Raw genomic sequence first — 14,748 nt, 5'->3', positions numbered from 1 at the left:
AACAACAGTGGAGCCTATTTTCCTGTAGCACACTGTAGTGAGACGCATTAATGTCTGTTGTCGAATGTAGTAGGTCCATTCTTTCCTTGTAATAGAATGTAGTAAAGCGTAATTTTTTGTAGCGATGTGTAGCAGTATATTTTTTCTGTAGTAGGCCGTAGTAGAGCGTATTTCTCTGTAGTAAAGTGTAGTACCCTGTAGTAGAGCGTAGTAAAGCGTATTTCTTTGTAGTAGAGTGTAAGCCTGTACTAGAGTGTAGTAGCCTGTAGTAGAGTGTAATAGCCTGTAGTAGAGTGTAGTAGCCTGTAGTAGAGCGTAGTAAAGCGTATTTCTTTGTAGTAGAGTGTAAGCCTGTAGTAGAGTGTATTGGCCTGTAGTAGAGTGTAATAGCCTGTAGTAGAGCGTATTTCTCTGTAGTAAAGCGTACTTCTTTGTAGTAGAGTGTAGTAGCTTGTAGTAAAGCTTAGTAGCCTGTAGTAGAGTGTAGTAGGCTGTAGTAGAGCGTATTTCTTTGTATAAAAGCAAAGTAGGGATGCCTTTCTTCGTAGTGGAGTGTAGTATGGTGTCTTTTTCTTGTGCTGTGTAACATAATTGTTCACTTTTAGAATGTGAGTAGAAAGCTAATTAAAATTCATTGCTGTACCAACTCTATTCATACATCATCAGTTTGTTTCAGCCTTACAGAATACATCACAAGCAATATATTTCTTTAGGACCATGAGTGAACCTGAGTGATCACTATTCTTCACAAGTTATTTCTGCGCAAATTGAGTTTTCCCTTGATTTTTTAATGTCTCGTTACTGTTTCACGGAAGAACAGTCCAAATTTCAGTACTTTTAAGTGTCATCCATACTTCATTCTGGACATACAATACTTACTTTACCATAGAAAATGCAAAAACTAACATACTTCCTTTCTTATTATGTTCTTGATAATAATTAAAAATATGGATTAAAGAACAAAATTTGTTCAAAATTATTATTTAATCGTGGTCGTGTATTGAGGTGGAGGTGGAGAGTTTGTTTATCGCGAATACATATTATTCTAATGAACGATTATGACCCAGAAAATGGAAATTTTCTCGTCAATTGCATTTGACAAAAATTCATTCGTGTAAACAAAATACTTGTAATTAAAGACAATATATTTTTTATTCTAGCAATTCTAATACATTCACATTTCCGTGTCGTTAGTAGCGAATCGATTGGTTTATACGTGCACCTCTAAGACATACTCTACATTTCGAATTGAAAAAAACGAAGATTATCGTTGCTGCCATTGCCGACTGTTGCATGGAATTGTGGGAATCTCAGAAATTGGTACCATTGATCCAAAGCACGATTTACCTGAATACGTCGATTGTAGGGTACTTGTTAAATTAAATCTATTACCGACTTTCATACAGCGCAGTCCGGGCACTAGCAAAGCGCTTGTAGGGACACATTATTTCATAATGGTAGCGCAACTAGAAGAAAACAACAACATTAACAGAAAATAACACTAAAATTAAAGAAGAGTATTCGTTAATGGTTTTTGGACTGTATTCTATCCAAAAAACACAGAATTCAAGGTTATTAAGACTAAAAACTTTTGATTCCGTCGTAAGGTTAGCCTAGCTAATAAAAGTCAAATTGTCCGACGTGTTAAACCAGAAAGAAATGTTATTGGTTGACCACATGGCTAATTTTTATTGATATCTTTAAAAAGTATTGTCCTCAATAATTTCTACCATTATATTTCAAAAGTAAGCAAGTGCAGTTGCCTAGCTAGCTAACTAGATAGCAGACGAAAGGTAGGTGTAGTTATTTAAGCCAGTTAGCTTTAGTTAGTCTGGTCAATCAGTACACAGTAACAAGGAAAACATCACTGTAACTACTTTTGTTATATTATCATTATGTTATCTGTTAGTTACATCTACCTTAACTCTAAATTTACAAAAATAATTAAAATCTCTTATCCACAAAAATTTCTACCACAAAGTTTTTCATTTTTTGTCCACAATAAAGTTTTCGTTATTTGACAATACTGATTTCTACTAAATCTTCAGGATCAGAAAAAATGTTTTATGCAAAAATCTTCATCAACATTTGACATATATAATCTTTTAGTTAATGATGTATAAATACCGATAATTATTTTTCGTAAAACATACAAGAGTCGAGCAAATAAAAAAATCATATATATATACCAGACATATAAAAAAATTAATTCTTGCAAAAAACTCTAATTGCTAGATTAGCCAAAATTTTATATTGTTTATATAAATCGGTCAGGAAACTGCTATTAAAAGGGGATGGTAGGTCAAACTTCTCTGACAGTGATGGGATAAGGTTGGAAAAAAATCATAGCAAAATTAGATAAGAAAATGTTCTCTTTATACTTATTCACAAGAATTTATTTCAGCGAATAACTTTTAAACACATGACTAACTCTTAAAATTTGTTGTGAACTTGTCAAATAAAGAAAAAAATCTAAAAAAATCAGGAAAACGTTTTTTGTCAAAAGTACTTCTTTCGAAGATTACCTGCGTCCACAAAAAACTTTTCCTCATAAAAAGGAAGACAGCCAGAAAAAGTTAAAATAAATTTAAAAAGCTTTTAAAATTTAAATGGGATCGACGATGAATCTGTAGATCAAAATATGTCTTTTTCCCCGTCTTCGTCCGCATCGAAATAACAAAATTATAGTAGCTATAAGGATGTTTAAATGTTTTTACTAATTCACTTTTCACCCGATGACATCCCGTTCAATCACAATTTTTTAAAGTTATCTTACAAGATGCTAAACTATAAAGTTATGTAGTCTGTGGAGTTTAATATTCACTTATAGATAATCACGTAATTAAGACAGCAAAGCTATAGCTACATATGCAGTTGTGGCTTTACTAGTGCCCAGACTGCGCTGTATGAAAGTCGGTAACAATTTTCATCAAAAGACAAATCAAGTATTTGAAATAATGTCACCCTAGTTTACATTTGTTTTTCGACATTGGTTAGAAAAAGGGAATTTACTCCCGGGTCATCTCGCATTTTGTATTTATTTTTTTGCCAGTTTCTTGAAGAATGCATGGCGACATGTGCTGATGCTGTTTTGATGCTAGAAGCTAAAAGCGAAATATATATCAATATTCAACGTTGAAAAAACCTCGCGGCAGGTCGTTCAATATCATTCAAGTACTATATCTTCAAGGAAAGGAAGCAAAAGCAATATTGTCGAACAAATTGACAAATTGATACAAACGAATTATGTGGTCATTTAATTCTGTTTCTGCAATTCATTATTGAAAATGGGCAACTGTTTTCAGTTGATAACACTGCGCTGGAGTTTACAGAAGCAGTGAATAACAAAAAAATGACTTTTTACGGCTTTGTAAAAAATGATGGAAGCTCGATATTGTCGCCGTGTTTTAAATGCGAAATTCATGTCGGTTCCATTATTCATAGAATGGTGGTTTGGTTGGGCGTTTTACAATGAGATTGATTTCCGAAAAACATGTGTAGAGTGTGATGGGAAGCCTAACGTGCTTGCATGTGACGGTACGAAGATTTGAATGGAGTTCAACAAGGCATTTGTACAACCAATAGAAATGCCGCAAGCAGACGAAGTTATTCCTACTTCTCTTAGAGGGCTTGGCTGTTGCTTTATAACATCAAAAAGTGACAATAATGGGGAATTATATCGTTGTGCTCGTAGCCATTTATGGTACGTTGTCAAAATATTCTCGGAAAGATCTCAGATAAAGATCAAATGAGTGACGATGCATTATGTTTCCATTCGGAACAATTATACACACATTTGCCATCGATGTCCGTCGATCTTTATTGCCGCATGATATCTGTTGATCTCAACATAAATGAAAAAAGAGCAATAGTTTCCCTTTTTAAACAGCTGTCCTACGATTCTTGTTTTGATACTCTTATACCTTTCCGTGCATTAGATATTATTATAGGTTTTAGATTTGCATGTCAATTAGGTAGTGGCACTCGCTCGCCTGTACTGGAATTTTGTTACCAGCAACAATTCTTCTGTCGAGAGATAAGATATGTAATTTTTAAGTCTACAGAACACTCTCTAAATGGTCTTCCATGCAACGATGTCATTAATTTACTTTTGTATCTTGCATCCTTTGTGAAAACAATTCATTCCTTTGACATACCACCGGAGCAGTCATCTCCAATCGAAGGTTCTTACAATCCTGCTAAGTTTAGCCGTGCTTTTAATTTTTCAAATCATGACAAACAAATTCGGCAAGGCAGGAAATTTTCTGTCAACTCTAGCAACTCAAGCAAATACGACGACGTCCCTATTGAAGTTTGTCAAAAGTCATTTCCACAAGTTACCAAGCAAGGCGATGTTTGTGTTCTTTTGGTTCTGCCCGTTACAGGGCTACTGCTATGCATTTCACGTCATACCTGATAGGGAAGGAGGAAAGATGCATCTGCTTTTTTACACAAACATCTAGAAAAGGCCCCATTAGATGCGTTCTATGATCACGCGTGCAGTTTAAGAGAATACGTCAAGAACAGAGAGTCGGGATTCTACCAACACACGCACTTTTTTCATGTTTTTCACGGGTACACCCATAAGCGTACCATCACTGCATTCTGCTCAAATTCCATTCTTGGTTTGGCGGGCGTGAATACGTCGATTTTTGACAGTTCAACAGCTTCATCCAGCGGATAAAAAGTTCAGTTAGATTGATGAGCCAAGCACATTTCATGTTCTAGCTATCTGCAGTTTTTCATTCACCAAAGAAACAACTCGAATGAAAATAGTTTCTGAAAACGACACAGAATTGCGTATCTGGGGAACGAAAACTGATTGAATCAACAGCAAGACATCAGTATTTGGCAATTTTACGTAAAATTTGAAATACACGCTTCTCTTGTTTTACTCGCCTTCCTCAGTTGAATATGAAGTGAATAAATTTTGTTTCCTCAAAAAATTATTTTTTGCTAAATTCTAAAACACCATTGAGTAAAAATATAAACTGTATGTATTTAATTTCCGTATGACACTGCTCAGGTCAAAGTCTAAATAAACTAATTTATATTTTAAGTTAAGAACATCAACGAAGAATTGGCTGGTCTAAACGAAGTGCTGAATCTAACAACTGAATCTAATGTGTATGGATTGCGTTTGGATACGGGAAATTCATCCTTAAGCTTTTTAGAGGGTTAGTCAAAACAAGCTGATGTATGGATTTGTTCCCATTTGGAAGCTTTTGCCAACATGCAAAACTATTACGTATATATAACTTTTTGCCTTCACAAACACTACCACACAAAATATTAAATACTAGTCGTTGTCTTTGGAAAAATCCACGGGTTCGCCCGTCCATTATATTTACCCGTCGCAACAAAGTGGATAAAAATATATCGCATTTGATATTCGTGTTTCCGTAGCATCATTTTCTAACTCAGCGGGGGGTCCGCGCAGAGACAGACAGACGACGGCTATTATTATAGAGACTAGTCGTTAACCCGCGGAAAATTCGCGGGGTCGCCCGTCCTTTATATTAACCCGTCGCAGCAAAGTGAATAAAAATATATCGCATTTGGTATTGGTGCGCATTTTAAAAAATTCGTGTTTCCGTTACGGGACGCGGCTTTCGCGGACACACAGACAAAAAACGGCTATTATTAAAGAGATTTAAAAGGAAATCGAACAGGAAAATATTTTGTAGGCCCTAATTGTTAATTCTTATCTATTGGATTTTAACTTTCAAGATTGCAAAAGCTATGTCCTGGTTGACAAATTTTCTGTCTATCAATAATTTCTTATTTTAAATTTCATAGAACCACCATCGAATCATCATGCTTGATGTGGATTCAGGTTATCGCGACTTTAAGTTTCTTCACTAAAAATAAAAAGATAAACCAAAATAGAACAAATCTTCCGAATATTCGTTAATACGAAAGGGCTTCTTGAAATTGATAATGACAAACATTCGAGCATTTTTTTAACATAAAAACAGTAAAAATATCAGGACTAACCGTCACTTGTTGTAAGGATTCTCCGTTCTCTAATGCTCTCACTATCGTTTTTGTCAGCAATATTGTCTGTTTGTTCTCTATAAACAAAAAAGCACAACATAGCAATGAAATATGCTTATATGCTCAGAAGTTGATATAATTGTGTTCTGTCATGTTGACTTTACAGATTTTTAAGATGAAAGTGATAGTACGTGCAACCCACCATATAACATCTCTATAATAATAGCCGTATTTTGTGTGTTCAAAAGGGTTACCGATATTCCTTTGATCTTTCCTTTTTTTTATGTTCTAAAATGTGAAGATAAATATATTGTCACGTTTTTTAGCTACGTACAGATGTTAAACGCCCCAGTTTTAGGATTTTTGGCTAGGAACGAATATTTTGAAGGCTAGTCTTATTTTTCATTAATTTTGTTTGGTATAAGAGGTTTTTCTCCAACCCAACATTAAATTTTATGTCGAGGATATAGCCATTTAGCTATCTCATTCGACGCCGGGTTTCCCGGCTAGTTACCTTTATATTCTCTTTCAAATCAAATATCAAATCAAATTTCACATCGAAAATCAAATTTAATAAAAACCTACCATTGGTTGCCTAACCCAGTATTTTCCTTTTGGCATTATAACATTAACCTAAACAAAATTACTTAAGAAATTAAGAACTATTTGCACATTTTTTTAAATGGTTATGTGAATGTTTTACAAATATTTGAGACGTTTCCTCAAATGATTATTTTTTAACATACAAAACAAATGAATGATAAACATTTAATTTCTTTAATTTAAACTATCACATAAAAAAATCGTCATATAAGCATTTCCTTAGATTAAGATATCCAAAAGTCCTCAAGACCACATATTTAATTATTAAAAGTTTCAGGTTGTTGCTTTGTCAGTCAAAATAAACGCTAATAGCAATAAACAATAATAATAAATAATACAAGTTATGTATGCAGAATCATGGCTCGAACAAACTGATGATGGATGGATTATTTCTTTTTGCTGTATTTTTGGGATTTCCAAGTCACTTTTACCATTTGTGTCTCTCAGTACAAACTGACAATGAATGACTAGTTGCTTTGTGCATTCGTTATGGATAGTGTTCGCTTTACCTTACAAACATTTTTGGTAAGGTACAATGGCCATTTTCATCGTTTCAAATGCAGCTACTGTTTCAAGGGGCTGCTGTAGCCTGATAATGTATGGGTAAATATGTCACATAGTTTGGGGTACTAAACTTTGGTCGACGAACAAACAATATTGCACTAGGCAACCCGGACGACCTACCACTTTGTTTCTTTTGCCTTTGATATTATAATCAACACTGGCAAACTCCCTTCCATGCCTTACTTATGTACCAACTCCAATTGATTTACTGATAAAATAGCCCTCTTAGGCTACAAATACGTTCAGCTTTAGTTTCGTGTCGTACAGGATCATCGTGTAGGATCATCATTATTGCGTTATGATATTCAAGCCACGTTTGAAAGCCTCTATTTACTTTTTCTATGAAGTTTGTGGTATTATTTCTGCAAATTCCAAAAACTGTTGAGCAATTTTCGGACTTCTAATGACTTTAGTGGAAAATTATGAAGTATGGATGACATTACAGAGCAATCTTTTAAGTTCCGGCTTAAATGTACTGAAATTTTGACTTTTTTGTGAAACAGTAAAGAGACATTCAAAAGGGGAAACTCAATTTGCGCAGAAATAACTTGTGAAGAATTGACGATTTGTGTATAAACATTAGCGTAATAGTGACCACTCAGGTTCACTCATGATCCCAAAGAAATACATTGCTTGTGATGTATTCCGTAAGGCTCAAACAAACTGATGATGTATGGATTAGTACATTTTGCTGCATTGGAGGGCCATGGTGTGCATTCTAGGTATTTCAAACTCGTTGGGTGAGCACAGTAGAACACAAGTTGTAAAATTGAGAAGGAATTTTTAAGCGGGTCTGCTAAGTTTGCTTCTTTGTATGTGATATGATGAACACTACCGAACCGCTCTTTATGCCTTGTTTATCTACCAACTAAACTGATGTACTGATAAAAAACTCTTTGTGAGAACATGTCCAGATTTTGTTTCGTTTTTATATAGTGCGAAACCATTATGGCGATGGTAGCCATTTAAACACCGTTTTCACCAGTTCACATTGACTGAATAGTTGGAATATTTTTTAAAACTATTTGTATGAAGCTTAACTGCTGTAAGCCCCTGCGTTTTTTAACCATACTCTTGGGTCTGTAAATAATTATTTTTTTTTTGTAAATCGAGTTTGTATATGAATTGTAAGTAGCTTTTTAGTCACATTCTAAACGTGGATGACTAAGTTGCACAGCACTAGAAAAAGACGCCGTACCACACTTTGCTACAAAGAAATGCAACTTTACTTTGCTTTTATGCAAAAAAACACGCTTTACTGCAGAGAAATACGCTCTACTACAGGCTACTACACTCTACTACAGGCTACTACACTCTACTACAGGCTACTACACTCTACTACAGAGAAATACGCTTTACTATAGAGAAATACGCTCTGCTACGCCCTATTACAGGCCACTACACTCTACTACAGGCTACTACACTCTACTACAGGCTACCACACTCTACTACAGGCTACTACACTCTACTACAAAGAAATACGCTCTACTACAGAGAAATACTATCTACTGCGGTCTACTACACGCTACTACACTCTACTACAGGGTACTACACTCACTACAGAGCAATACGCTCTACCACACATCGCTACGAAAAATTACGCTTTACTACATTCTACTACAAGGAATAAAAGGGCTGCTACGCTTGACAACAGACATTGATACGCCACACTACAGTGTGCTACAGGAAAATAGGCTCCATACTACACAGTGCTGTAAGCTGGGCAAATAAAGAATGAGAATTCATTATCTCCATTAAGTTCACGTTGGTACGGAAGTTAGAAGGGGGCTTCAAATATGTTATCTCCTTCATATTCAGGAAGTAATACGTGGACGACTTACAAGGTAAATTAGCTACATACTATGTCAAACGATGTATCGGCTCAGTAAAATTTGAAAGGGCGCTTTTGTTTCTCGGGAAAAGACGCAGGGGCGTGAACACTGATGCAGGGGGTCATATTCCGCATCCCCACCTTTCTCCAACCGCGATCCCAGATATGGATCACAGATATGAGGATGAAACAGCATCAAAAGCATCATAAAGCATCAAAAACACAATTCGTCATAGACTGGGAAGCTTTCAAACAAAAAGGAACCAGATAATAGGTCTCAAAAATCGATTCAAAAAAAATCGATTGGAAAACCCTTAGAAAAGTGGTTCCTGATAAGTCAGGCAATACTACCTCAATAAAGCAAGTAGTCCAAAACGATGTTACGGAATTATCTCACCCAAGAGAAATTTCAAACACATTTAATTCATTTTTTGTCAGTGTAGGTGCTAAACTAGCCTTAAAAAAGCTTTTGACACTGTTGTTCATAAGATTTTGTTAAAAAAGCTATGTTGTTTTGGCATCACAGATGCTGCCTTTGACTGGATCGAGTCCTACTTAACAAACCGAATGCAGTTGACTCCGGTAAACAACACAAGATCAGATCTGCATCAGTATGCAGATGATACAATAATTATTTCGTCCCATAAAAACTTGGATACCCTTGTCTCGCAGGTCGAATTAGAACTTTCGCAAGTCGACCTCTGGTTGAATAATAACAAAATGACTATTAATACGGACAAAACTGAAACTATCTTTTTCGGCAAGCAAAACCAGTTAAAAAGTTGAGAACAAAAACTATATTCCTTTGAAGAGGAGCAAAAAAAGTTAAATATCTCGGGGTAACTTTTGATGAACAATGCAATAGGAAGAGCACATTAATAACATAAATAGAAAAATACTAATTAAATATTCTAAAATTAGAACCATTACATCTTGTTTAACCTCACGCAAAAAACCTTTTAATTAGTGCGCTTGTCATGTCATATTTCAACTACTGCTCCTCGTCACGGACTTGCGCCACCCAAAGTAGACATGCGCTCACATTTCCGTTTGACAAAAAACTGTAACAATCATCAAAGAAGAGGAGCTTAAAAAACAGACTCGCACTTCCCTTGGTCAAAACATACATCTAACTTCGAACGATGAAGTTTGTTGTGATGAGATGGCGTCAAATTTGATAAATACACGGACCGGAATCTTTCAACAACAAATCGAACGTGCAATATCGCGGTTTCAGCTTTGTTTACAAATCTTTATTTTCTTTATCTTTACTCATGAATTAGTCTACTAAGTTCAGTAATAAAAATAAAAATACTTTCGTCGTGTTATTCAACTAATAGCATTTTTGCTATTTTGATCTTTAACTTGTGTAATTATTTTTAATAAAACAGTGTAATCATCGAAGCGTGGCCATCACAATGTAGAGAAAAATCTAATATTGTTTCTGCATAACCACCAGTTTGGCAAATGCGTAAAAAATACTGAACCACAAAATGAATGATTCAGCATTCAAGGATAAAAGTAAAAACTAGTATTTTGTAATAAACCTCTATGAAGAGTTGTTGTGGGTATAATGTAAGTAATAATAACGTGTTGTTGTGCTGCCAAGTTAAGGTCACATATTCACCTTTTTTAAACAAGCAGCTTTAATTTATTACCCCCTTAATATAAAAACAGTAAATCTTTTAAGGTGGCACAACACCAAAATGACAAAAAATTTTATATTTGGTATTTATACTAAATGTCTTACTGAAATTTGAACATACATAATGTGGAAAGAAAAAAAATCAAAAAAAAAAATTTTTTTCCCTAAAATATAATCCATAATGGCAGAAAGTTGACCGAAAAACCCTGTTTTCGGTCCATATTTCAAAACATGATAACTCAGGGTTAAGATTATGGCTTAAAACTTTACACACTTATTGCAGATAGGCTAACTCACATTTTAACAGATAGGTTTCAGCCCCTAAAATTAGCGTCGGCATTCGGCACTGCCGACGTGATTGCCGACGTAAAATGAGAAAATACCGTAGTTGAGTCGGCAAAAAAATTGCCGACGTAATTTTGTTGTGAAATTTTTAAAAACAACAACTTATTTTCAACATCCACGAAGAAATAAATTAACAAAGAATTAATTTTTATTTTGGCGGACTTTTAAGAACATGTGATCATGTATATTTCTATCGTACCTGCTCACGTATTATAACCAGGTTTCTACTACCATTTTTTTTGAAAAACAAACTTTTCAACTGATCGCATGTTATTCTTTGTAATATTAAAGCCTTTGTGGTGAATTTTTACATCACATTTTCTCTGGCGTAATATGAAAACTGGCATACATTTTTCTCGAGTTCCTTATCCTAAAAGAAACCAGGTCTCCACATGGGAATGCACACGGGAATCCACACAGTATTCGGCGGGTGGTTTATTTCATTCGAAACTAAACGGATGGAATAATTTCCTGAATTCACGAAAATAAAATAAAAAAGTAAACATGGTGAAAAAAAACGGTTCTTTCGTGGAATTTTCCTGAGTTAGGGTTTGAATCGGAAAATGACTCTAATGAAATTGCTAAAGTGCTTTGCAAAGTTTGTAGATGTCATTATCAAAACAACAAAAATAATGAAAATTTGAAAGGAACTGTGGCAAGCAGAATCAAATAATGTTAATTGTGATATTGTTTGAGCTTCCCCCACTCATTGCGACTGAAGAATAATTACACTCGATTTTCAGTAAGTTAGGTCATTATCACTACAATTATTCACGTTACAGAAATACCGTGGTGCCATTCGATTCGTAATAACTATAATCAAAAAATTGTATATCGTATTAAAAAGAAGTCCGGTAGTTCTCTCTCCCACACGACACAGCAGGCAATGAGTCAGCCCTGCCCTCGGTTTTGTGAGGAGAGATGTTCTGCGAAGACTCTATATATTGAGTCTCCTGTACAGTTTTGATTCATGGTGAACTGTGCCGGTGACAAGCATTTTCGAAACATGTCACCGGCGACTTCTGCGATATATAACTTATTGAATGCCCTGACCTTCAGTTCGTAAATAGCACGTGCATAACGTACTTTCTAATGAGTTCGTCTCGAAACATATAGAAAGCCAGTTGGCAGTGAACTATTAACTTAACGAAGTACATCATCGGGAAAGTAGGTCATGGGACTTGTAGTCCGTTTCCATTTGTCATCGTCTTAGAAAATCAATACATCGAATTTATGTGAGGTCTAGCCCCAATACAAGGTGAATGACGAAAGTTTTTGCCAGCTAAAAAAATTTACTACGAAAAAAAAAATGCCGACGCAACTCAGTTGAAATGTATCTCACGTCGGCAGTTTTATTGCCGCCGTAAAAAAATTCAATTTTAAGGGCTGAGGTTGTGTAAAACACTTCCTGTATAAAAAATAATAGACATTTTTAAATTTTTTTTGAAAAAAACACCAAAATTTTGCAAAAAATAGTATATAAAGTGCCATATCAGTTTTAAAGGACTTATTCCCAAATTCCATCTGTCAAATTAATCTTGTAAGTCATCTGAACAATCCCTGAGAATTTCATGTCAATTAGAGTTATAGATCTTCAGAAATTGTGTTTTGAAATCTCGTGAAAAGCGGAAAAAGTTAAAATTAAAAAAAGCTGTTAAAAAACTTATAACAATAAACATTTTCAATAAAAGCTCCTAAAAATGACAAAAACTTTAATATCCTCCAGCAATATAACTATATTTAGCAAGTTCTTCATCAATGAATCCCTTTTTGATAGATCTTAATGTTTTACAACACTTTTTCCCTTTCACAGAGGATTCCCTTTCACATTTGATCGATATGGCGTTGAACAATTTTCTCTCCCACTTCAACATCGTATGTCACAGGTCCTCTCTTTCTCGAAATATTCCCTCTCACCCACCGTGGTCCTTGACCAAACTTTCTAATCAGTACCTCCTCTTGATATAGAAATTGCCGCAGCGGTTTCAATCGATGACTTCGATTCACAGAATCCATCTGTTTCCCCTTGACTGTCTGTTTCAGATCTGGTTTAACGAAATGGAGGGCACTCCTTAATTGACGATTGAACAGTAGTTCTGCAGGTGTCCTGCCCGTGGTGGTGTGTAGTGTGATGCGGTACGTGAACAGCAAACGTCTTACTCTGGTCTCAATGGATTGACCATTCGATTCTATCTTTTTAAGGCTGTTTTTCACAGTTTGGACGGTTCTCTCTGCTTGTCCATTTGAAGCAGGATGGTATGGTGCAGAAAAAATGTGTCTGATGTTATTTCGCTTAATAAGTTGCTCAAATTCAGTGCTTGCGAAACACGGTCCATTATCACTAACACAAACTCCAGGCAGGCCATGCGTGGCAAAGATATTGCGCAGCTGCTCAATAGTCGCAGTGGAGGTGGAGCTATTCATGACTATTACTTCCACTCATTTTGAAAAAGCATCAACAACTATCAAAAACATTTTGTTCAAAAACAGTCCCGCATAATCCATGTGGATTCGCTCCCAGGGTTGACTTGGGTATTTCCAAGAATGTATTGGTGCTGCATCTGGCATTTTTTGGTGGATCTCACAGGTTTTGCAATTTTTGACGGTTAACTCAATCTCAGAATCCATCTTTGACCACCGCACAAAACTTCTCGCCAAACTTTTCATGCCAGTGATCCATGTGTGAGACTGGTGAAATTGTCCAAGCAGTTGTGGTCGTAACGAGCTTGGTATAATGACACGAGAACCCCACATCAAGCATTGGTTGTCGATGCTGAGTTGACCCTTCCTTGAAAAGTACGGTTGTATTTCTATTTCTCGGTTTACTTTCCAACCGATATCAGGTCCAACACTTTGCTCAGGACTGGGTCACGACTTGTATGTAGCTTAACATCAGCGGGGGTTAGTGGTGCTTGCACTAGGTCCATCATGTGAAGTGGAAGGCGGCTTAGACAGTCAGCGTTGGCGTGATTGACACCTGGCTTGTACTTCAAGACGTAGTTATAAGAAGACAGTAGGAGCGCCCATCTCTGAACACGAGCAGCTGCAAGCGGTGGAATTGATTTGTTTTGTCCGAATAGTCCCAAAAGAGCTTTGTGATCAGTTATAATTTTGAAAGACTGTCCATAAAGGTATTGATGGAGCTTTTTGACTGCGAATACTATGGCTAAACCCTCTTTCTCAACGTGGGCATAATTCCTCTCTGCTGGAGAAAGAGTCCGTGAAATATAACATACGTGCTTCTCGAAACCATCATCCATTACATGGGCGAGAACAGCACCTATCCCATAAGGAGAGGCGTCACAGGACACAAGGATCGAACGTTGGGGGTCAAAATGCGTCAGAAACGGTGCTTTATATAGTAGAGCTTTCGATTCGGTAAACGCTTTTTCTCGTCGGTTTTCCAGTGAAAGGTTGTCCCCTTTCTCAGCAGACGATGCAGTGGTTCAATCATTGCAGAAAGGTTTGGTAGATAACGATAATAATAGTTGAGCATTCCGAGATAAGTTATTAACTGGGTAACATTCTCTGGAGGGGCTGCATTTCTTATAGCTTTGACCTTCTCTGGTGAAAACGATATTCCTTCTTTGGTAATGTTGTAACCCAGATAAGTCACCTCTTCTGCTAGAAATACGCATTTGACTTCCTTCAGTCGCAATCCAGAGCTTTCAATCACTTGCAGGACTGACAATAAATTTCTCAAATGTTCCTCATCATCCTTACCAGATATTAAAATATCGTCTACTCGCACTTTGGTACGTGG

At 35.9% G+C, this 14,748-nt stretch overlaps 1 protein-coding gene across 1 annotated transcript; it reads right to left on the bottom strand.

The window, feature by feature from the left end:
* Nucleotides 1–13,424: 13,424 nt before the first annotated feature.
* On the bottom strand, nt 13,425–13,739 carry LOC130661953 (uncharacterized protein K02A2.6-like). Its single transcript, XM_057461092.1, has one exon. The coding sequence runs from the start codon at nt 13,737–13,739 to the stop codon at nt 13,425–13,427; it is 315 nt and encodes a 104-aa protein (XP_057317075.1).
* Nucleotides 13,740–14,748: the final 1,009 nt, after the last annotated feature.

Source organism: Hydractinia symbiolongicarpus, chromosome 1 (assembly GCF_029227915.1).
Source record: "Hydractinia symbiolongicarpus strain clone_291-10 chromosome 1, HSymV2.1, whole genome shotgun sequence".
In the NCBI taxonomy this organism is placed as follows: Eukaryota; Metazoa; Cnidaria; class Hydrozoa; order Anthoathecata; family Hydractiniidae; genus Hydractinia; species Hydractinia symbiolongicarpus.
This window is presented reverse-complemented; position numbering and strand designations above follow the sequence as displayed.